The sequence below is a fragment of the Falco naumanni genome, chromosome Z (genome assembly GCF_017639655.2).
Source record: "Falco naumanni isolate bFalNau1 chromosome Z, bFalNau1.pat, whole genome shotgun sequence".
NCBI lineage: Eukaryota > Metazoa > Chordata > Aves > Falconiformes > Falconidae > Falco > Falco naumanni.
In genome coordinates, this window is record NC_054080.1 from 57,442,112 (window position 1) to 57,467,391 (window position 25,280).

At 38.8% G+C, this 25,280-nt stretch overlaps 1 protein-coding gene across 3 annotated transcripts in view; it reads right to left on the reverse strand.

Moving 5' to 3' along the window:
- The window catches only part of DOCK8 (dedicator of cytokinesis 8), a 94,198-nt gene that overhangs the window by 42,134 nt on the left and 26,784 nt on the right, over nucleotides 1–25,280 (reverse strand). For all 3 annotated transcript variants that reach the window (XM_040579713.1, XM_040579714.1, XM_040579715.1), the window contains exons 4-18: nucleotides 24,735–24,806; nucleotides 21,248–21,371; nucleotides 20,816–21,028; nucleotides 20,220–20,305; nucleotides 19,591–19,657; nucleotides 19,192–19,341; nucleotides 18,477–18,557; nucleotides 17,499–17,658; nucleotides 16,753–16,892; nucleotides 16,426–16,519; nucleotides 15,094–15,256; nucleotides 4,618–4,735; nucleotides 2,890–2,960; nucleotides 2,075–2,213; nucleotides 521–622 (exon numbers count right to left, since the gene is read on the reverse strand). In XM_040579713.1, coding sequence (XP_040435647.1) covers nucleotides 521–622; nucleotides 2,075–2,213; nucleotides 2,890–2,960; nucleotides 4,618–4,735; nucleotides 15,094–15,256; nucleotides 16,426–16,519; nucleotides 16,753–16,892; nucleotides 17,499–17,658; nucleotides 18,477–18,557; nucleotides 19,192–19,341; nucleotides 19,591–19,657; nucleotides 20,220–20,305; nucleotides 20,816–21,028; nucleotides 21,248–21,371; nucleotides 24,735–24,806 — 1,780 coding nt within the window. The remainder of the gene's footprint in view (nucleotides 1–520; nucleotides 623–2,074; nucleotides 2,214–2,889; nucleotides 2,961–4,617; nucleotides 4,736–15,093; nucleotides 15,257–16,425; nucleotides 16,520–16,752; nucleotides 16,893–17,498; nucleotides 17,659–18,476; nucleotides 18,558–19,191; nucleotides 19,342–19,590; nucleotides 19,658–20,219; nucleotides 20,306–20,815; nucleotides 21,029–21,247; nucleotides 21,372–24,734; nucleotides 24,807–25,280) is intronic.

Here is a 25,280-nt window from a genome sequence, read left to right on the forward strand (position 1 = left end):
AGAAGTTCCCAGTTGAAGCACTGCCAAAGGCAATCCGGCACAGTTTTAACCCTCCTGACAGTTTCCTGTTTGCTGTATTTATGCAGAGGGCACAGTCTCTGCTCCAGTAGCAGCATGCACCTGATTCCATTTCTCCTCCTTCTCCCACACAACCACAAAAAAAAAAAAAAAAAAACAAACCAAAAAAAAAAAAATCCACGAAAGAGCAAATCATCCTATGGAAGAAAGCAAATTATTGGCTTGACACACTCCAAACAAATATATCCCTGATTAGACAATTTACAAGGATGTGCTTGGATAACTAACTTTTAACCTCACACAATATAACAATAAAAGATACTAGTAACACCAGTGACAACAATAACAACAACAATAAAAACTTTTTTCTCTAGAGCTTTCCCCTTCTAAAGTACAAAAAAGAGGCATTGTCTACAAGCAGACAGCAACGTTAGTTTGTAAAACACTTATGCTGGCTTTCTACGTTAGGAAAATACTATCTTTTCATAATTTTCTTCGTTACCTCAGGAGAGTGGATTGAATAGTGGAAAGGCAGCTTATCCAATGCAACAGGAAGACAATAATGTCCAGTTTGAAGACGATCATTTAATAGAATTGGCAGCCACTGAAACAAATGAACAGAAAACACAGCAATATTCATGACTACATATGAAGAGGGCTATTAATCTTGTTTGTAATGTACACAACGAAACAACAAATGAAATATTCACCCCAGCTTCTCTGCTCTAACCCATTCAACACTAATTTATTTGCATTTGAAATTCACTGATAGCTACTGTAGAAAAATGTACAAAACTGTTTTACAATCCATCCCATTTGAAGAAAACAAACACAGACCTTTTCATGTATGTCATATTTTTCTAACAAATAACACTACCAGAAGGATTTAATAGAATTCATGGTTTTATTTAAAAAAATCATGTATCTTGAACAGACTGATCCTTGGCTTTGAAGCAAATCAACAGAGTTAAAGTTTTCCTAAGGATAAATTGAACGTCTTGGTTGTGGTGACCATGAAGATCAAGGCCAGAATGACTCATCATAGCTCTGTACTGATATTTGGACACACATACATTTTCTCCTATCCAAATCTAAAAAAGGCTGTGCATTTAAGTATCATAGAGCAGAAATGTTTTGTATTTAAATGAACAGAAGCTTAAAAATTAAGTCCTCACCCATGTCAAGTTTTGCTCCTGAAGTACAAACTAATTTACTTCTTACTGATTCAATTGACATTGGTGGGACTGTATCTGTCTATGAAAGAAAGCCCATTTGAAAGGATTCTCAGTACTGAGATAAAAACAAAATGTAAACTTCATAGCAGGAACACATGGAAAGCACTTGTCTGGCTCCACAGCTCAATTGCTGACCATAGCTCTAGGACATTTTCAGATCTGTGGTATTATCATCATCTATGCTTTCCTCTTATTTTAAAATTTCTCCAGTTAAAAATACTGATTGATAAAGAAAAAGATCAAAAAGGCTATACTACAGTATGTATTTCTTAAGCTAAAACATGCTAGGCTCAACTTGAAGATAATGAATGCAAGATAATTACATTTTACCTTCTAGATTCTTTGTTTTTTAATTTTGATGTGGGTAAAAGACACTTTTTAAAACATCAATTATATGCCATATAAAACTTAATTGAAAACATTATATTAGTTGTTAGCTCATGTATGTACATGTTAGATAACAGTAAATAGTTATAATTGCATATGTATTAGGGCTTTTTTTGCAATAAATAGAATCTATCAGAATTAAGCGATATGCTATACAGCATTGCTGTTGCAAGTATTTAGGTGCATACTTTCAGTTGCATCAGATGAATTAGCTTCAAAGACACTTAACTGTAAAATTATAGGATGAGGATGTAACATAGCATCTAGTTTCTATGAATTAACATTAACAAAACCTTCTACTGGTTTTGATGTATTACTATAACCAGAAATGGAATATATGACAAAATTCTTGACAAGCAACACATATGTTTGCATGGGATGTAGATACACATATGTATATACACACACACAATTACACATCACATGGAACTTACTGAATACCCAAGGAGGGTTTCCACAGATGCTCCTTGCTTTGGCTGGCAGCTGATGTGATAGAATGTGAACAATAGATGGTGTTTCTCTGTGAGTTTTGCTGGCAGCTTAATTTTCACTTCTTCATAAAAGTCAGGAGACCTGTTTAAAAAAATGCCAAGCACATTTCCAATCTAAGGATGAGGCTGAGCAAAAGGCAGATTTGTCAGTAGGCTTTTAGATGCTATGGTTATAAAAACTGTGTAAATCCTGAAGCCTTAGAGCTAAGTTAAACAAAGTACATATATATACAGCTATATTTATGAACCATCTACAGCTTTGAATAGGAAAAGCATAGATGGTGTCAACTTGGTGTCAACTGGAGTATTTCAGCTTTCACGTATCTCTGTACTTTCAAAAACATTCAATCTTAATTTTGGGTTCCAGCATATTTATTGTGTAAATCCTAAATCCCGAGTCCATATTCATGAGAATGAGAATGTCCCTTCAGCTGTTCTGTGTTTGTCAATTCAGTGAAGTAAATGCTGTTACAAAGTTGTGGTGCTGCTTCCTGCTCCTGCCTCTTAATCTTCAGGTCAGGAATATGCTCAACTAACCTCTGAAAAGCTCCAGACAAGAAAAGCAATGGTCACTCACTCAATGGTCACTTATGCAAATGCATGTAGCAATCCAAATTGGATATGACAAATCCACATAAAATATAAAAGTTTAAAATGGATTAGTACCAGCATTCCTTGATGAACTATGTAGGCTAAGAAATATATAAAGAGGTAATGACTAATACTTCTCAAGTCATACAGATAGTAGCAATACTTACTTATTATGATATGTGACAGCTGTGTATATTTCTTGCACAAATTCTGGACCTGAAGATTTCCCAAAAATTACCTACATTAAGAACAAAAGAAAAAACCAGCAGTCAAGTCTAAAGCATTTAAATGTTATCTTGTATTAATTTTAAGGTAGTATCTGAAGGCTGAAAATGACGCTTGAATTTTATCTTAGCACGTTGACACAAGTATCTTATTACCAAGCACCTTCCCCCCACACCAGGGTAAAATACCAGGAAAGAGGTCACTTCTGGAGCCACTGACTATACCTCACATCACATCGTTCAGCCATGCACTAAGAAGTTAGGGATTGCAGGAATAAAGTTACAGTAAGCTTCTTACACATTGAACATTGCCTTTAATTAAATGATAAAAAAGTAAAAGTATTTTTACAAGTTTGTTTTTCAGTTGTAGCCTGCCCATTTAGGGTGAGATCCATCTCACCTTGCCTTAGAGGTCCAAACTTCCTTTATAATCAATGCAGGCATTTTTGGTGCTTGATTTGCTTCCCTCATTTCAGACAGAGCCTCATGGTAATGCTCTGGAATGCACTAACTTTAAAGGGAGCCCTGGGAGGTGAGCTTAGGCAAGGATGTCTGTACAGCACAAGTCCATATGTATTGAGATTAAGTGCTCCCACAGTGGAGAGGGATCCTAGATGAACTGTGCCTGTCCTAAGCATTTCTCAAAACCTGACTGTAATATGGGCAGAGTTTAAGGAAACCAATAATGCAGTATTGTGTAAAAGATGGTGTTACATTCACAAGGCACAGCTCCAGCTCTGGAAGAAGCATGGCTTGGGAAAACACTGTGCTGATGCTTTGATTTCAATTCCAGAGGTCATGTGGAGTAAGGCTGCAAAGTATGCACTGTGCAGCATCAGCATGCTGGTAACAGCTGGTCAGGTGTCAGTCCTGGCTCCAACATATTGTTGGATTAAAGTTCCTCAATGTGATATTTCCACTCATTTCTTCTGCTTTTAATCACAAAATCACACAAGATTTTAACCTAATGTCATCGTCAAATAGCCAACTACACCGTCTGAAAATTTCCCAAAAAATTCAGGCTGAAGCAGCTGTCTGATTTAGAACACTTCAAACTGAACACCTGAAGCTTGGTAAAGCTGAAGAGGGGATCTTACAATGAGAAATATTGAATACCCTGAACATGGGCAGTGCTGCCTGTTCTGCTAGTAGTGCACATGTATGCCCTAACACGCATAATTCAGACACGAACACTACCTACACTGCATGATTGTGCATCTGTTCAGATTCAGGCAATGAAGATCCCAACTTCTGCTTCGCAGTGTTGCACCTAAGTATTTGAGTAAACATAGTGCATACAGAAGAGTTACACTGGAAGACAGACTACATAATGCTTAAGAAGTCTCTAAAACTCTGTGGATTTTATCATTAGAGTTTCTAATACAGCCTTGATGTAATACAACATCACACTTCTGAAAATAAGGTAGGAAGACTTAGATAATAGTAATATGCTCTGTTCCACTCAAGTGACAAGTATTTTCTGTTGTAAGTAAGGACTGCAGCCCTACTTTCTGATGGGAACGACAGGCTTCACCAGCTCTCTGATGTTAGGCTTCCTAAGGCTCCACTAGAAACTGTGGTGATCAGAAGAAAACAGTGAGTTATCTCTTCAGAGATCCCTCAGGAATGCACATAAGCAAAAGTCTGCTAAGAAATTTCAAAATTTATTACTGGCATTGCACAGGATGGGTCTTCGCCACACATAAACTGGATCTTGATGGTAATGTTTCTTGCAGAAGCTGGTCGGTTAGCAAAATTCAGCCTCTGAGGGTAAACATAGAGGAGATTTCTGGAAGAAAGAAAAGAATGAATGAAACAGGTAAATGAAATTAAGTGCACAAACTAGCATTTTGCTGATTAGTCTCTCTGTCCTTCAAGTCCACCTGGGTAGTAAAAGCTTTGCCAAAACTTCATTTCAAAAGTTCACAAGGAAAAGATAAGTTTATGCTGCAAGACATAGAACATCTTATGTTTAAGGCTTCTCAACCGTAAGCTATCTTTGAGAAGGCATACTTCCTAGCTCTGTTGGTTTTGTGTTTGGAAATACACAGTTCCCAGTTACAAATGAATTAATATCTTTGCTTGATGTAATGAAAAGGAGGAATCTCTCAGGAAAGCAGCTTCCTTCTCAGCTGTGAAGAATCAGATTTTCAAAGGGGTAAGGAATCACTCAGAGGTGACAAAAACAAGTGAACCAGCAAATAAAACCAACAACTGAAGTTCATACATTCCTAGCTTATAGCAACAAAATGGCATATATTTATAGATTATTCAAATCAAAAAGCAGTATCAATGAACCTGAATAAATACAAACAAGAAATTTTGAATGTAATTCCAGAAATGGACATTTTTTAGTAATGAATATGATTAATGCTTTAAAATACAGCATACTTTGCTGTTTACTAGCTTCTGTACATGGACAGATCACTACATTTAAAAAGCAACTTTAATTTCTGTGGGGAATTTAACCTCATAGATGGTCTTCTAAGTTCAAAACCCAACAATTCTGGTAGAAGAGTCAAACATTAATAGAAAGCTTTTTCTCCAGTCTATGGCAAGTCTGAGATATCACCTAGGCCTGAATCACACATGCTCTGGCATCACAACTATGTCTATTTAATGTCTCATTTTCCCGGTATGACAAACGATTCTCACTGCTTGTCCTCTGAGTGTAAGGTATAAGGCTAGTGTTGGTGGCAGCATGCTGGCTTCCAATGAGAAACAACAAGAACTACACGTGGGCTTCCATGCGTTTTTTGGTCTGTGACAGTCAGAAGCTACACAGAAAATGTTGCTGTCCTTATCACAGATATCTCCTCAGCACCATTGTCAGCTGAAAATGTGGAGCAGCTCTGGAGAGCGTTGTCATTAAGTCAGACAGTCCATCCTCCAAAACCTGGAAAGCTGTGGTAGATTCTCCTGTCAGGTGTCACAATAAGACAATACTCTTCAACTACGCAGTCCAAGCTACTTTGATAACCAATACATGCTACATAGGCCATGCCATGCCTTAGTAAATGAACTAGCATGTAACTTGCCTTTTCCTGTGTTCAGAACAGTACTCCTGCCTGCCACACTAATGCACTTTCTTCCTACCCTTCTTAAATGCAATTTCTGCTCTGCCAAATTCTCTCCAAGATGATATTAGGAAAAGCTAAGTGAAAGAGAGAAATGTATTGGTAACCTCCACTGAATTATGCTTGGGGGAATGACATATTAAATGAATGATATTATCAATATTAAATCTGCCAGAGGTGAAGAAATACATGTAGGGGAGGCTGCATAATCCAGTCATTGCTTCATTAATCTGAAGCCCAGCAGAAGATGTCACAAATCCATATAATGTCCCTGAGCACTGGATTTTACATTTAGATTTGACTTGAGATGGAAAGATATGTAAAATCACAGAGAGCTCTCTGCTGACTACACAACCAAGGAAGCATTATTCCAACAGGTACTATACCAAAGAGCTGAAGCTTGTGCCATTTATGCTCAAGCAGTTTTAGGGATCTCGCTTACATGTGTATTAAACCCATCAGCATCGAGGAAGAACAGGCAAACGCTGCGTCTGGATATCCTGCAGAGATGGAAGTGTTGACTGATTTTTTAAAGCAGGAAGGTGCAGAGATGATCTAAAGACATTCCTTCACACAGGCATGAATTGTAGATTCATTGCTGACCACTGTGTGAGTGCTACTGCCTATCAGTACCCATACCATTCAAAAGCCTGAGAGGGAAACAAAGACAAGGAGCATTTCCATATGGCAGTTATCAGGGCTTTCAGGGCAGCACATACTGGACAGCTAGCATGCTCATAAGGATGTGGTGAGCTCCAGGAGGCATTGTGCCTCCCTTGAGGCTCTGTGCTGAGCAGAAACAAAGAATATGCCACAGCAATTACTTTTGGTCAGTGTGATGAAACTTCTGCCCTCACTCCCCTTCCAGAAAATGCAGGGCTCTACCTCCAGGTATAGTCAGATATACTCACAAAAAGCAAAAGAGCTATTCAGGAGTCAGTATGGGTCTATAGAAGCCATGGCAGAGCACCCAATTTCACTGAGATCAGAATCCCACAGGACAGCAGAGTCCTGGATGAGTCATGGATTCATACAGCTTCTGTGGGTTTGAGGCTTACCCAGAAGAGGGACAGTAAGATAAGAGGCTCTTTCAGAATCAGTTACTTGCTGGGAAAACTAAGGGTTTGCCTAGCCTGACACAAGACAGCATGTAGCAATTCTCATTCAAGTTTGCTGACCTTCCTACACTGTCATGGAATTTAGCAGTGGTGATGTGATCACTTTCTATGGCCAAAGCAATGTAAACCTATCTTCTGCCAAAATGAAATGTAGGCAGAGTTTCAAGTCTGTGACCCTTCTCATTGAATATTTCTGTTTGCAATTATTGGTTGTGCATATGTGTGACATAATAAAATCCTTCTTGCAAAATTACACGTGAGGTGTCAACAAGTACATCTCAAACTTCTGATGAATATTAGGCATGTCTGGCAGAACCTTCTGATGTCTCTGTTCTTGATGCTTTGCAGTCCTCTACCAAACTAAACCCACTGTTCCACTGATGATACTCTCGCTTCCCCTGCTGCTTCCAGTATTATTAAATCCTGAGTGGCAGTGTTATTAGAGTGGATAAAATGAGTGGATATCCACCAGGTGTCAACTATTGCAATGTCAAGACACTGTAATAACAAGATGCTAGGTCACACATAAGGGATTGCTCAGTTGCTCAAATGAAGTATGAGAAGCTGAAAAAAGGAAGATAGTAACTATACTATAGAGCTGTGTTTCATACATCCATTTGCCATCCCAGGACCTGTGATTCCTCCAGCTGTACAAATAGAGGCAATCCCAATAATCAAAGAGTGAAATTTCTGACATACCAGGATTTTACACGTAACAGTGAACCTATTTGAAATATGACAATACAGCTGAGAATTGTGGTGAGATAATTTTGTCCTGGTATTTTTTAACTAATAAATGACACAATGAAGGAGTACTAGTAAATACAGTAGGATATCATATCTTCCCAAAATACTGGTAACATGTCCCCCTGAAGTTACATGTGTTAGATAATGGGAGGCAATACTTCATATTTACCAGCATCTTGTTGGCATGGACTTTATGCAGTTCTAAAATTTCCATTGAAAATGCTTAAAAATCTTAGTGAATGATACAGGATTCAGCAGCATGCAAGATCTACGCAGCTAGAAGTCAACAGGTGGAACTTGAATTGTTTTAATTAAGCCACCTACTACCTCCAGTAATCCAGCACTATTAACAGTTCTTGGATGAAGTTACTAGAGTGCTTTCATTCCAGTGAAAAGCAGACAAAGTGTCCTGAAGTTAGCCAAAAGATCTGCAGGCTTAGAAAGGAACGTTTTGGTTCTAAGAGTCCTGGTTGGGAGCTCATTACAAAAGGACAATACTCAGCAACTAACTACCTAAACAGGGGCAGTATCAGTGATCAGAGGATCTTGATTTTCCTTAAGACGTTAATGGAAGGTGAAAGCATAAGCCACTGCCTGCTGAAGTGAGGCTGCAGCAAAACCGAATTAGTGAAGAAGATGATTTCATTCAAAACCATCTGAAAAGGTAGGCCCTTTACACTATTTATGTCTTTTGTGTTCTCAGTTACAGCTTCTTTCTTGAGGGGAAGGTGAGAGCATTCAGTGTTGCACTGACTGCTAATGATAACAATTAATGAGCAGTCCAGTTTTTCTGGGAAGCCATTGTGCTAGATAACAAAGTGCTTTCGTCCCTACATCCTAGAAGACAAGCAATAGTGATACCTAATACAAGACAGGGAAAAAGAAGTGGGAAAAAATGGCCTGAAGTTTGGGGAATTAAGCCACAACAAAAATGTCCAGCAATGTTTGAACATAGTGTATAAACATGACTCTAAACTTTCTCACATTCCTGCATAGCAGGTATCTTGCTGTGGATGTGAATGTGCAGATGGAGAATAGGAGATACAATCAATAAGCCAAGACTTTTCAGAAAGTCAGTGGTAGAACTGGAACTGGATTTAAGAACGGCCATTCAGTCCTACATTACTTACGCTTTACAAAGTTGCTTGAATTGAATTACCTACATGTTAATTTTAATCTTTAATTCCTACAGGTCTCTGGAAGACTCAGTTTACTTCTTGAGAGAGAAAAGAGCATTAGCTTACTTGGTATACATTATACACTACTTGCATTTGATTTTTGTTGTTTTAAAAGTTTTCCTTAACAAGATTTTCTTGCTGATAGTGCTCTTCTGTTTTGTTTTTGTAGACCAAAGAACAAGTTAGTACCGAAGCCGAAGAACAATGGCATCAAAAATAAAAAATTAGATTTGTTTGGAAGGCAAAACACAGTATTTATCAGTCTATGACATATTTTAAATAGTATTAAAGTGCTCAGCAAAATGTGAAAGCAGATATTGTACTAATGACTTCTGTACAGAGAGCTAGCAGCTTAAAGACACCAATTTGTCAAGACTTTTTTCAAATGCTGTTGTTGCATTTTGAATTGCACTTGCTTAAAAGTCTGCTGAAAATAGTTTTCAACAATCTAATTTATGCTGACAAATCACTAATAACCCAAATATTTTGAAGAACCCAACCCCCACCCCCACCCAGTTAAACCACTTCCATTTTATTATTTTTTTAAAGAATAATTACAGATTTCATTAAAGTCTTTGTTTTTGTCTGGAAGTTTAGACAAGTCTGCATTTTATTCAGTGTCTGCTCAGTGACTACACAGAGATCATCATGCCACAGTGACATGTTTTCCTTTCTGCCTGTATTACATAATTAATGAAGTTTGTTATGAGCAGTCAGGTGTAACACCTCATCTGATAGCACTGCGACAAACAAGCTGCCTATGGGACAGGGTATGCACTCCTAGAATCCTATTTGTGAAGTTTTGGTTTTCATGGTTTCTGTTTTGTTATGCAGTATTTGACAGTCATTTTTGTCTGAGTAAAAAGTAAAGAAAAACTACGAAATATTCTATGAAACTTCCTACTGCTGAGCTAGTATAGTAGATGGCCAGGAAATGTTATAGAGCTTGGAGAAGAGCAGGCAGTTGTTTGTGTTGGGATAAAATCATGTGTACTTAGGAGCAGAATAAATCAGGATACACACATCTCTGTCTGAAACTGTAGTAGCTCGCTTAAGCTGCTTCCTTCACCCGCGCATGACAGTGCAATACTAATCTCCATTTTGTTTACTTTGAAAAATAAATTAGAAGTGCTAGCGTCAATGACTATGCATGAAACTAGAGCATTGGCCCTGTAGAAGATGCACAGGGCTACTGTGCTCTCTCCAGATCCTGTGGCAAGAGGCAGAAAGGAGTAGATAATGCTGTGATGGCAGTACCAGGAATAACAGACCATTGTACAACAATAGCTTTTTTTTGCTCAAAACTAGTCAAGGATGTAGCAGAATGATTACCACTAAAGCAGAAAGCCTCCAGTTCACACTGCAGACTACAGCAAGTATGAGCACAGTGCCCAGTGGTTTGCAATTAAATGAAACAAAACAGCAAAGGAAAGGTTTGTGTCCCCCCACCCCACTTCCAAAAATCCCCTATGTGTTAGGTACTTTCCCTATCAAAGACAGGACTTCCTGTGCCTGGTTAAGCTGAGTTACTGCTGAATCAATGAGACAAATCCCTCTTTCTCAGTACCCACATTTCATAGTGGCAGTAAGCAGCATAATTTTCATTTCTATTTAATGAGAAAATAAAATGATAAACAAACTTTAAATTTTATGATTTTTCCCATTAAAAAGAGAAGGGTATTGAAAGAAATAGATCTTGGAATGTTTTGACATTTTCAGGGAACTATTTTTATTAAAGAAATGTAGGCACACAACAAAAAGAAGTGCTCAATTTCACAGTGCACAAAGAAAGTGGGCTGGCTGATCTCTCTGGCATAAATCAGAAATAGCATTATTTAAAATAATGACATTACACCAGTATAAAAACTGGCAAGACCCAAGTTCAAAGACTATAACAGAGGATTCTGCTTCTCCTATCACAAAGGAAAATATTGTTAGAGGGGGAAAAAAGAATTCTTTTTGTCTGAAATATCTTACATTGGCAAAAAAACCCACTCAAAACCAAACCTCAAATAAAGAAAATTTTTGGATATCTTTTAAATATTTAGGGGATAATCTGAAACTAGATGTTTCATTAGTATTTGTCTGGACTTGTATAGAAGTATTACTATGCCAGTAAGGATTTACCAGCCTGTATTTTTAAAAGTTTTCATTTATTTGTTATTCAAGCACATTTACATACGTAACCCTCTCCTACATTCATGGTAACATTAATAGAAAACAGGTAATTATTTTATCCATTTTCATTCTTTTAATTTCTAAATCTATAGCACTGGTGAGAAAAAATGATGGTTTGCAGACTTACAATCAAAAATTAGGGAACATCAAATCACATGTAACACACTAGCAGGCTATGACACTCAGTTAGGACTAAATGCTAGCAATTTGTTTAAGACAGGATGGTTCTACTCTTCAAATTAGAGGAAAGGGAATAAAATAACATGAAACAATGTCTGGCTCTATTCAAATTCAGTTACTTTGCATAGGTTAGTTCAATCTTAGGCTCAAAACAGTATTCACCATGCAGAGAACTAAGCAAGGAGAATCGTGTGACAAATTAAGCAAAGGACAGGGAGGCTCTGCAGAGGGGTCTGGACATGCCGGACCGGTGGGCCGAGGCCAGCTGGATGAGGTTCAACAAGGCTCCGTGCCGGGTCCTGCAGCTGGGTCACACCAGCCCCACACAGCGCTACAGGCTGGGGCAGAGCGGCTGGAAAGGGCCTGGTGGGAAAGGGCCCTGGGGGTGCTGGGTGACAGCTAGCTGAATGTGAGCCAGCAGTGTGCCCAGGTGGCCATGAGGCCAACAGTGTGGCCAGCAGGACAAGGGAAGGGATTGTCCCCCTGTACCTGGCACTGGTGAAGCTGCACCATGAATACTGTGTTCAGTTTTGGGACCCTCACTGCAGGAGGGAGCTAGAGGTTCTCCGCGCTCAAAGGCAATGAAGCTGGTGAAGGGTCTGGAGCACAAGTCTTCTGAGGAGCAGATGAGGAAACCAGGGTTGTTTAGCCTGGAGTAAAGAAGGCTCAGGGGGAACCTTATCATTCTCTACAACTACCTGAAATGAGGTTGTAGGCAGGTGGGTGTCAGTCTCTTTTCCCAGGTAACAAGTGATAGGACAAGAGGAAATGGCCTGGAGTTTTGCTAGAGGAGGTTTAGATGGGATATTAGGACAAGTATCTTCACTGAAAGGGTTGTCAAGCACTGGGACAGGCTGCTCACCAACACCCCTCCCCCCACCACACACACCTGAGCCACCATCCCTGAAGGTATTTAAAAAACATGTAAATGTGGCACTTAGGGATGTGGTTTAGTGGTGGACTTGGCAGTGTTAGGTTTACAGCTGGACGTGATGATCTTAAAAGTCTTTTCCAACCTCAATAATTCTATGATTCTAAACACATTGGCCTACGTTCCCTAACTATGCTTTTGCTCACCAAACAAAGCACTGGCATGATTGTGTGGCAAAAATGTCACACATATGGCTAGCTGATTCTAGCGTGTGGGAAAAGGAGATGCTTTCAATGGCACCGCACAAAGTGTTACTTCCTGGATTCCACCAAGTTCCAGACTCTGCTGTTTCATAATGTTTGCAGAGCTGCCTTGACTGATTTTCTGGGGAACTGTTGCTGGAATGCATTAACAGTTTCAGTTGGCAACTCCCTTTTCTTGCTCCAAATATGTTTATTGTCACAAGGCAGCCAAAACATGACTTAGCATTTCTGTATGTTTTCACCATTTCCCCAGTGTATCTATCTGTCTTCAGTGTTTTATTTGGTATTAACTTACTGAGTTTCTAGTTCACAGCATAACACTACTTATGGCATGTCAGTTGTGTCATCACCATTGATTCATTAATTAAGGTAAAGATTAATGAAGACAATTATTCTTTACAGATATTCTCTATATTATTACAAGTTAGCCTGGACAGATCCTACTTCATTTTGTTACCACAACTTTTACATAGGATGAAAATCCAAATAGAGCCCCAAAAGCCTGAAAAGTTTAAGCATACTGGGTGTGAACTCCTGCTCACAGTGCAACTGTTGAGCTATAGCAAGTATTTCTTCCAGTGTGTGTGTGTGTGTGTGTGTCTGTGTCTGTGTGTGTCTGTTTGTGTGTGTCTGTGTCTGTGTGTGTGTGTGTGTCTGTGTGTGTGTGTCTGTGTGTGTGTCTGTGTGTGTCTGTGTGTGTCTGTGTGTGTCTGTGTCTGTGTCTGTGTCTGTCTGTGTGTCTGTGTGTCTGTGTGTGTGTGTTTCAGCATGGGGGCTTTGATATTCATGATGTCTGGCTGTGGAAGTGGGGCTTTGATATTCATGATGTCTGGCTGTGGAAGTTTACCTTGGTGAGAACTAAAGAGAGCATATTCTGTGCAGGCTCAACTTTCTAGCTCAGCAACACAGGGGTTGCCAATGCTTTTAATTTTCAAAAACTGACCTTGAGACACTATGAGGCTGCACACTGAAGCTGACATGTACTACTCCTTACTGTGGCCAGAAAATTACTAGAAAGTTAAAACTCTATCTTATTTTTTAATTAAAAAAAGAAAAGGCATAATTACTCAAGCTCAATTACATTTGCTCTTTCAATTGTATAAAAATTACTTCCCCTATATAAATGTCTGCATAAAACCCCTAAAAACTGAAGGGCGAGGGGGCGGGGGTGGAGGTGGGAAGGCGACATTCTCTTCTCTCTGACACACAGAGAAGACAGAAGTACTATAATACTCTGCATTTTAGTATTCTGGTGCAGAGAGCACAAATAAACTGCCCTCAGGAGTTTGAATACTGCAGATTCATGGCACAGCCCAGAGCTAACTCCTCCAAAACTTCTAATGAGGCTTACCCATTTCAGGGCTGACATCACACTGCAAGTTGTTATCTTAAAATAAGACGCCACTTCCTCCTCATGCTTTTCTTAAAAGCTGAGACCCAAATACAGGTGTCACCAACAGTGCCGCTGGCTCTCCAGTTCCATGAAGGTGGGGAGCATCTCCTCAGGATAAGTTAGTCTGCAGTCTTGCAGTTCTTATCTGTACTGAACCACAAGTCTTGCCCTTCTCTTCTGCCCTCCTGGGTGGAGTCAGATGAGTGGGTGGGAGAGGTGGCTCTGCGCTGACCTCTGCTCAAGAAGTGAATAAGCTTTTAGATCCCTTTATTCAGCATCCTCATTCTGTGATTCCTTGTTGATAGTCACATTGTTGCCACTAATGCTGTTCAGTACCTAACCACTGTTCAAGGGATCAGAAAAGTCCCTTAGAATAGCATCAACTACTGTCATAAGAAGTATTCCGCTTTACTTCCATGCCTTCACTAACACAATGGTCGCATGTAAGTAGTATTTCTGCATCTATAATACTGCAATACACCTGTTCTGAATTATTGCGAGTTGGCTGTTACCGGTATCACTGCTCACTAGCACTACTATGCTGCACAAACATATTGAAGTACATGCTTTTGATATTCATTCTTCTTGGAGACTCGGACGTGCCAGACCACTAAGAGATTATGAGAATTGCTCAGCTGTGCTACTGAACACTGTGGCCTCCTTGAAACCAGCATAGAGCAAACTTCAGAAAAGAAACAACATAGCTCATGGTGAAAAGTACACAGAGCAACACATGACTTCTCGGATGCTCAGATGACTCAAGAGTAGAAACCACCCACCGCAAACATCTGCCAAAACTGTTAAAAATGATAATAAGATTTACTGAGAAAAAAACACAGAAGAGGAAAGGGATTTCTCTCTCTCTCAAATTTGTGAAATCAATGAGAGCTGTTAGGGGTTTTTTTTGGACATTTTAGAAACATTTCCAAAGGGCAACATAATTAGATTAGTAAATATACTATAGAACATCCTGCAGGCATTTTATCTTGTAATGGTTAGTAAGATTTAATGATCAGCCTAAAGCATAATCTTTAACATTTTAAAAAATATTCTTAGTTTCTATTTCTGGGGAAAAAATCTAAATCACAATGATTTTTGAAAATGGATCTTAAGAAATAAAAAATATATATGCTTTCTCTTACCTATAAATGGTATGGGGAACATAAACTTCTCTAATTGGGAATTCCAAAATCTCTTTGTGAGGACGACTACGGTTTTCTGGAAATGGCTTCACTGGTAGTAATTCTGGTGTCAGACAATAACCAAGGCTTTCTGGAGCTGGAGAAATTTCCAGTTTAAGTGTTCCTTAAAAAAAAAAATCACAAAATCTCAGCAAAAATATAAAAAGTAATCAATGTGTAATAAAACAAAAAAGAAAATAATATGTGAGGTTACATAGCAAAAGTGCAGGAATGAGAACTGGATCTTCAGCTTGAAGGCTGGATGAGGCTGAAAGTATAGGTGTAGAAAGATACACAGGAAGTAACATACACACATCCCTACACATCAGGCCAATATATAGCTCTTTATGTCTACCCTGTACGATTTCAAAGAAACAGGGAAGAAAGAAGGGATACTATATGCTAAGGTTGATGTTCTAGTATCTTTCACACACAAATAATTCAAAATTTGTCTGGGAGAAAAATAAAGATAAAAGGGCTGCTGTCTAATACAGTTGTCTTTCACTCCCCCAGCTCAAGTTCTGCTCTGATTAATCTCTGTCAAAATAGACACCACCCACCAAGAAAGCCAGGCTTCCTGTGGTGAGCAGTTAAACAGTTAATACAGATAACATTTACCCAAGTATAATTAGACTTTAAATTCTGTGTTGTGATAGGTGAAAACCATTTGAGGAACTCAGACTTGTCATTTCTGGCAACCAGCTAAAAAGGCAAAAAACCTTTGCACTCAGTTCGTTTTCTTTAAGGTCACTCTACAACCTGGAGGACCTTGAGCTGTAATCCATGTAAAATGGAAAAATAAGCTGGTCAGGTTTTTTGCCAATAGCCAAACACTGTCTCTGCTTCTCTACTTTGTTAACTATCACTGACCCAGATACCCAAATGAGATGAAATATGTACACATTTTAGTCTCCCTCTGTAAATTATGACCCGTTTTAAAATGTTGCAGGGAAATAGTAAGGATCTCAGAAATTTATTTTAAAGCACTGTCTTCAAACAGTTTGAATAATAACAAAAGAGATCCAGTAGATACACTGTAAATTAGGGAGGAAAGCAAATCATTTTATAATATCCAGCTAAATATAAATCTCCATACTCACTCATACAGAAAAAAACCTCAAAAACATCTGTGCTTAGGTAGACACTGGGAACCCAAGAAGTTCCATAATAGCACATACTATAGACTTAAAACCCAAGTTAATTACATTTTGGGGTTGGAAATTACAGAACAATTTAGGGGAGAAAAGTACATATATCCTTTCCCAAATGAATTTTCCAAAATGAATTGTGTACCTGGTAAAGTCTTAATTCTTCTCTGCAAGGAAGATGATCTCTTAAAATCAGCTAAAAATTTGAACAGATCTTCATCACTGAGCCTGTCTCCTTCCTACAAAGGAGAAAGACAAAAATCAGTACCTTTATAACAATACTCCAGAACACTTGGAAAAGCTTGTCAGCGAACCATATCCTTGAGGCATGCAAAGCAAGTGGGTTACTGCCTACTTGACAGCAGTTATCCTCTGTCCTCACACAAGCATCACTGGTAACTTTTCCCAACACAGTTCACATTACATAGACGAAAAATGTCTTAGGCAATCAGAAATAATGATTCTCCAGTACCTGTTTAAAGAAGGTGCTGAGTGTCAGAGAGATTGTTTTGAAGTTTGATGCTGGATAGCTGTCCTCTGCACTAAGACTCCTCTCAGAAAGTCGTCTTGCCTGTAGAAGTGTTGCCCTCTTGTCACTAGTGGATCCTTTCCCTTCAAAGGGAAATTAAACATCAACATGCTTTGTGTTGCTTTAGTACAAAGACCATCAGAATACACAGAAATCCACAACTTCCCAGCAACATCAGAGGACAGAGTACCTAAAACATCAAACATTCCACTACTTTTATTTCAGCCTATGTGAAACAGTGGAATGCTAGGACACACCTAGTGAAGAGACATTATTTCTGTTGCAGAGCACAAGCTTATTCAAATTTTTAGTTCATGGGTACAAAGCACTTTGGTCAATGCTGTTGATCAATGGTCCTATATACTCTAGAAGCTAAGGTGATATGTATTTTGCTTGCCCTGTATTGCAAACAAACTCTATATAGCAAAGGGAGTTTTACTTCTACAAGCCAGTCTTCAAAAAAATTCAGGCCTAAAACATGGAAGAATATTTAGCATACATAAAAATAAATATGCAGAGATGAAACAATAAGCATATGAAGTTGTATTTGTACCACTGAAAAGAAAGGCTGAGAAGATACAACTTTGAACGTATTGTTCACTCTTGGTGCCAGAGTGAATGACGTTTTTTCCTATGCACAGTCCTACCAAAGAGTCACTTTGCATTAGTTTGGAAAGTTAGACAACTACCGTTTAAACTTTCAGCTTCAGGTATATCTCGTTCAAGTGTGGAAAGGTTGAAGTAATTAGTTAGGCTTATGGGAATCCAGGCGAATGGCATTCTGTATTTCCCCAACCGCTGACAAAAGGATTCAGCTTGGGATTTCAGTTTTTCAATTTTTTCTTTTGTCTAAGACAAAGAACATAACAACTGTTTAAAAAGCAATCTGTTATTTTAACGCTACTATAGATAAACAATGGAAATTACATAGTTACAGTTCAATAAATAATTTGTATTCTTATCTCTTGTGTTTTCTTTGCTACATCACTATTATGATCATAGTTGTTTTGATTTGTACATTCACTTCTCATTTCTTTTAAATGAGTTCATTGTCATTATAGAAAAAGAGAATACAGATCTTTCTGCAGTGACCCGCAAGCCCACCATGAACAGTCACATTAAAACTTTAGCAGGTTCTAATTCTTTCATCAATTACAGAAACAATATTCTGCTGAAAGTAATATTCTAAAGCTGAGAGATGTGTGGAAGTCCAGCAAACATTGTCAGTCTGTTCCAGGGAGGTAAATGACTAGGAATTTCTTGGATAAAGTTCATGTAATTTATGGATGACAGCACTGAACTGGCCACATACACACTACAAAAGGTTGTTTGCCAATCCAAATCAATAACATGTCTCTGCGGTACAAATATTTCTGCTAATGCCACATTGCACTGTCATCTCCATTGCTCACTCCTACTTGCTTCGTGACTCAAGACTTCACCAGTGTTAACTTCCAAAGGGGTCAGTAACGGAAGTGCACCTTGCTTTCTCATGACTTCTTGCTGTTGCTCACAGACACAAGACTGCTTGCAACATGGAGGCACCAGCTGGCTTCCTTACCAATGTTCTTGTATTCTGTCCTATTCCAAAATAGTCTGATCTTTTTCTGTTTTTTTCCTATGCATGCATTTTTTTATCTAAACACTCTTTATAGTTATTTACTTACCTTGCCAGCCTCACTTTCTTTAAGAACCATGTAGGGTTCTGCACAGTCTCCAATTTCTCCTTGCTGGAGCACTTTTTCTATCTACAAAAAGCAGTAAAATAAGATGCTAACAATGGAAAAATATCACACAAACAGTAACATGTTGCTTCTCTAGCAGTATGAAAAAGCCTGCCTAAATGTGCAATAAAGAATTCTAAAAACTGTCTTTATGGAGAAACTGATACAAAACTTCCTCCTAGTTTTCTATCTGATTTGTTAGAAAACAGAAAATATATATGTGACAACACTGTCAATCAGGAACTGCTGTGTTTTCATTGAAGTAGGAAAATTAACACATTCCAAATGAAAAAGTTCAAGCTAACTCAGTTTCCTAGCTAAATAAAATGACACAAAACGTTCTAAACCAAAGCCAAAAAACCTTCCGCAGAACATAATTAAAATTAAAAAAAAAAAAAAAGGTCTTATTTCACTTAACTTTAAATTTCCCTTAGGCAGAGACAGGTAATTCTAGATACTTAGTAGAACTAGTAGAACACAGGGTATCAATATAACTTCTTAGACTGGGAGTGAGATATACCAGTGGACACCTGTACTGTTAAAATATATCAGAATTCATCTCAGTTACAGGAAACTCAAATTTGTCAGCTCCAGGAACTCAGACAACAGGCACAGCCAGGAACAGGAAGAATAGTATTGAAATGGCACTGTAACATACCTTTATTACTAGGTATATATCTGACGAGGGGTAAGTGACAGAAAATACTGCTGATCTTGCCTGAGTAGACAAGTCAATGGAGGGTGTATGAGAACGCAAAAATCCTCTTAATGAATCAGGATTGAGGTCACAATGAAAATTTTCTGAGATCTTGAAAAGAAAAAGAATTAAAATGCATTGCAAAGCAAAAATGCATTAAATTTTGTTTTCAGATAAGTCAATAGTAACTAGAATTACAAAATAAACAATTGCAAGTGTGTCACTTTACCTGAATAAAAAGAATGCTGGATCAGTCAGCACGTGTGAAAATGCTGCATGTTTTTTTCTAAGTTTTCCTAAGTTACTACTCCAGAGATAAAAACCAAGCCAACTGAACAAAAATATTGTGTGCACACTTACCTTTTTTCTTTCTTTTATATCATAGAGAGCTATGCATGCAAACAAAGGTTCGATCTCTATATCAAACCTGTTAAGGAAAGACACATGGGACACTGATAAATACTGGCACCCTTATGCCTGTGTACAATAAGAACTGAAAGGGCTACGTTTAAACTGGCACTTCCATTAGAAAACAAGGAGAAATATTTCGTTCCAGTCCCTAGCTCTTTCAAAGTGTGAAGGATTTTTTCATTAGCGCATTTTATTAGATGATTTCAAGAGGAAAGGAAGGGAATTAAATCGCATGCAATGTATTTTCTAAATTTGTCAGAAAGTTGGTCTCAGACATCAATTAAAAACAATCATAACTTGATTTTTTACTTCTGTTTATCAAGTCCAGTAGCATGTACAGAGACCAACTCAGTTTGTTAGAAAAACGTAATTTGGGCTCATTCCCAACTCCTTTTCACCTTGACAAGTTAAAGACTCCTTTAATGATGGATAGAAGTAGTCCTCTGCTACACTAAAAAAGAATAAGCAGGCATGTAAACGCTTGCTGAACAGGACAGCTGCAGTGGTGTAACGGGGTCAGCAGCAGTGCCTGGGTATGAACTGAGAAACAGCAAGCAAGGCCCGTGACGGATACTTACTTCAGAGTCTGCAGCTTCACCAAAATCCTGTTGCCCAGATGTTCCCTTGGGCGATCAGGCACTGGCCGTATCTCCACTGCATCCTCCTATCATTAAACAGTTATTCTAGTCATACTGAATTAAAACAACTGTAAATTTACATACTTACATAAAGACTTTATGTGACATTAAATGGGCCACTGCTACAGCCCAGCATCTTTCCCCATTCAGCAGGCATTTCATCTCTTCAGAGACGAAAGAAAATTGGGTTTTATTTCTGAATATTTACATCTGCCATTTATACTGAATATTTACATTTCTGCCCCCCCAAGCAAGTGTTACAGGGAAGGGTAACACCCTGACACAATGCTATCACCAGCACGAGGAGGCTTGGGAGGGGTATAACAAAGCCTCAGACCTGTGTACAACCCCCTGAATCCATATTCAAGGTTGCTGACAGGAGCCCATGGTGCCATGCCTTCACCACGTTATTATCCAAGGTAGGTTTGTATCCAGGCCACGGACTCTGGTTTTCAACCGTGGTGCAGCTTTAACATTAAATGTGCTGGGACAGCCAGCTCAGGGAACCCTGTGGGCCAGTCAGCCTCCGCGCTCACCTCATCCATGGAAGGGTAGAGAGCGAGGAGCTCGGCGTGCCTGTTGGTGCGCCGTGCCTCCTCGTTCTGCCTCTCAAACTCCTCGGCGCTGACGTGCCGCAGCAGGTTTTCCAGGCGGGGGTCCGGCTGCAGGCTGCGCAGGTCAAAGTCGGAGGCGGCGAGGGTCGTCCTCGAGGCCTCCTCAGGGAGTGTGTGGACATGTTGGGGCCCCACCTGCGGGAAAACCACAAAACACTGATCTGTGGCTTGGGCACCAGGGTGCCAGCAAACACCTCGCTCTTGTCCGGCAGAGCTGGCGTGAACGTGACCTCTGCCACGAGGCCTAACACGAAGCATGGCTCTCTGCTCCATGCCATTACAGAGATCCCAGGATCCTTCCTTTGGGGAAAGCTGCTGTATCTGATCACTTTTCCCAAAGTAGAGAAAAGGTACCTGAAAGTTTGTATTGCTGGAATCCAATGTTTCTGATTCAAATGTTTGTTTTTGAAGCGTCTTGTGAAAATTTTTTCGGGATCCCTTGTTTTTCAGGCTGCAAGTATCTGAATTCCCTTGGTTCCTTTCACAGAGAAGCCCAAGCAAGTCAGCATGAGGAGGAGTTAAAGGAAAATAAAACAGAAAAGACAAATAAAAAAAAAATACTAAGCAACTGGGAACATTGTTGTGCAAAAAAGCAGTTTTTTTACAAATATACATTTACAAATATAAATATACAAAATAACACAAGTTTTTATGCAAAAATGTGACATTTCACAACATTTAATTGTTTTATCACACCACTACAATTCCATCATGTACATTAAGAATGGTTTTAAAAGGAAGAAAATTAATTCAGATCACTTTTGCATAGACTGTGAGCCTGAGACAGCAGCAAAACCTGACGTAGGTACAAATCCAGCTCTGGGCTCCTCAAAAGACACAGTGATGATTTCAGTGACCTTAAAATCATGGATCAGGATCACTTTTCTTGTGGCTGGCTCTTTGCTCCTGCAATTGTACATCAAGAAGCTTACTGCTCTTGACCTGGACCTAGCTGGTATCCCAAGTTAATCACAAACACAACCTACACCTTTCAAACGATGCCTCCTTTTGAAGAGGGATATTTCTATGGCTAAACATAAAGCTCTCTGCTGGCAAATTCCCAAAGTTTTGCAGGAAGGTGTCAATTTCAGGTTAGATTTTTGTGGCCGATCAAAAAACCCAGCAGGTACCCTGAAAAAAGGTAACAGACACATGCAGAGCTCTATTTATTCTACCTTAATATGGGACTTTCTATATCCTTTGATGGCCTTTTTGCAATCAGCCTCCTTAGTTACAGTATCCTGATTCATCCATTTTCCTTGTAACACTCCCAAAGCAATGCCTGAACATCAGAGTACTTTCATGAGGATGCCATGATAAGCAATTATTGATCAGGGAGACCTCTTTTTACTACATTTTGGGACTAACTTAATTATATGCTCCAATATGTTTTTATTTTAACTGCATTTTAATCATTTACCAGTTCACTGCAAATGAAAACTGAAGTAATAAAAGAGACAATCCCAGCTTTCCTTGGATGTGACCTTGCTTTGGAACTGCTTTAATCACCCAGAATGAAAGACAGAAATTCTGCATGAGTTTACTTTAAGATATTTCAGCATCCAGAAGAGGTTTTGTTGATTATTTTTTCACTATCTCTGGTGGCAAACAAATGATTAATGGAGAGATTTATGTACCTGAGATGACATTTTCCCTATAGTGTACAAGCTATGCTAGAAATGCCTTTCCCCTAAATAATTCTTTGAAAATTTATTTATATTTTTTATTTATTTTGAAAATCATAGTAGCAGTTAAAACCCACCAAGAGGAAAACCCTGCTTTTAGTGCACGTCAGTTTAATGGCCACACACTGAATTAAGAAAATGGGAAGGAAAAGGAGGAAAGGACCACTGAAAGGAGAAATTGACAGGCACAGGAACAAGCCTCACATTCAGCCTCTGGCAAAAACACAGGGACCCCTCAGCTGTGTCCAGCCCCTCTGCCACATACCTCTCTGCCCTGGGGCACAAGGACCTCCTCTGCTCATGCCACCCAGTGAGGATTCTTCAGTCTCCTGTTCTGAACCTTCACATCCACGAATGCATGAAAGTCACTTACACACTCCTTTAATTTATAGCTCACCAGACCATATGTTCAGCAACCTGCCCTATGAAACTTTGTCTCCCAAGCAGGCAACTACAGATTTTCCAGTCCTTCTCAAAACAAAGGAAAGCTTTCTACAACTACTTTTTCTCACTTCTCTCTTGATGTCTTTTCTTCCTTTCATATCTGTTTTGAGAACAGTGTCCAAGCATAACATGAGACTCCCAATAACAATCTATCAGGGGTTTATGTGACACTGCAGCATCTTTTACACTTTGCAATTTTTAATAACTTGCTTGCTTTTTTAGCCACAGCAGTCAAAGCTCAGCTCTCTGGCAGAGCCCTTAATCTTGTTTACCACAGACTCAACAACTCAATAAAGTTTTTGAATGCAAATTTGCCTTACCTGAATGAATGAAATACATTAAAATACATGACAAACCTTTCCACACATGTGTATTTCTGTGGCTCCATTCACATTTCTTCAAGCACACCTAAGTGCAAAAATAGCTATGTTCTATTTTTCACCTCACCTACTTTACTGCTCACTCCCTACTTGTACGCACAGACAAAGCTCCCTGCTGTTTTTTTGCAGCATGCTCAGAAGAACACTGAGTAAAAGAGGTAGTGCCTGTGCTCGAGTGGTGCAGGTGGAGAGCCTGCAAAACCCACTAGCTTATTTTTGGTAACTCACTGTGCAACAGTTCTGAGAAAATAAATTTCATCAGCACCCTTGGAGGAAGTCCTTTAATAACCCTCAGCGGCTGCTCCGTCCCTGCACAACTAAACAGTGCAATTCCTTTACAATCATGCAAATCAACCCATAATGCACTGACCACTGATGTACATCAGGTCAGAAAAACAGAGAGTAGCAAGGGTGGGCGAAGGGGCACGATGAAATGGCAGCAAATAGGCCAGTGCTCTACCATTGGCTGCTACTGCTGCTTCTCAAAAACATGGCATGAGCGCAGGAGGGTATGAACAGGAAGCAGTGCAAAAAAGTAGAGCTCTGAAAACCTTTTTCTGAAGAACAGGACGGGTTGATGGGGAGGGAGGTGAGCTCCACTAGCACAGCGAGAGTCTGGGGACAGACACACACACAACCCCTGCAAGAAAGCACTGACTGAGAATTCTCTTCACATTTAATACATGAAATGGAATGAAATGAAACCATAAAATTAAATTAAAATAAAATAAAGGAAATTAAGTCAGTTGTAATGACTGCAGGTCCAGTTCTGTGTGTTGAATTAAACTGACCCCAAATACAGAAATCGTTTACTGATGTAAAACAGTAAAGTTGGATTTTACATTAAAAATTCCATGAATACAGTCAATCACTACTGGAAAAGCCCATAATCTTTAGGGTTTTGCTGCTAGCACTCTTTTGTTTTCAGACACCATTAGAAACCAGTTCATGTTGAATTTTCAGGACATGGAGGGGAAAATGAAGCACATACAGATGTAATCTTTATCCCTGTTACATTTCTTTTTCATGTGATCAAATAATAGTAGCATTCCTGATTCAGAAAAATCATCATTACAGACAGGTGATGTGATTTTCTTCCCAATTATTTCCCAGAGAGCCTGATAATTAAAAAGCAGATGTAACAGTATTTAGCTATGGCCCACCAGCTCAAACAAAACAATAGTTTGATACATGCTCCTGAAAAGTTAGTTCTTGCCTTCAGTCACTGATTCAAATAATTATTCTTTAGGATTAATTATAACACCATGCATCTCTTCTCTGACAAATAAGATGCAAGGTATTTTCTATTTTGTTTACTTATATGTAGCTTACTTTCGATTTACAATGAGCCACTCCCGGATATATGTCTGAACGCAGTCTCTGACATGTGAGTCCAGTTCAACCCTGGGGAGAAAGCAACATATTGTAAATATACTTTTTTTATATACTATCATACCTTAAGGACAAAGAAAGTTATCGAAACATGCTATTTGGATAAAGGCCTCTTTATTAGCCCTCTCCTTATATTTATTTTACTGCTAAACTACTATTTGAGGCTTAAAGAATTTTGTGTACTGCATTAATTCCCTGATGCAAGTTTTTGTTACTGTTTATAAATTAAGAAACATACATTTAACAGAGGTAACAGTTTGTCATACTATGCATTTCATTAATATACGACCGATGTTGCTATAAAATACAGCAAAATAAAAGAAATTATACCAGGTACTCATCTTTGTGATTTTCAAAACCTGATTACAAGTCTCAGCATATAGAGTTATTTTTCCATAGTCATCAGCTCCTGGACTCTTACAAATACATAGTCTCTTGTATGGTTTTGGTGTTAATTTTTTCTTTCTCATAGAAATCAAGAAAATT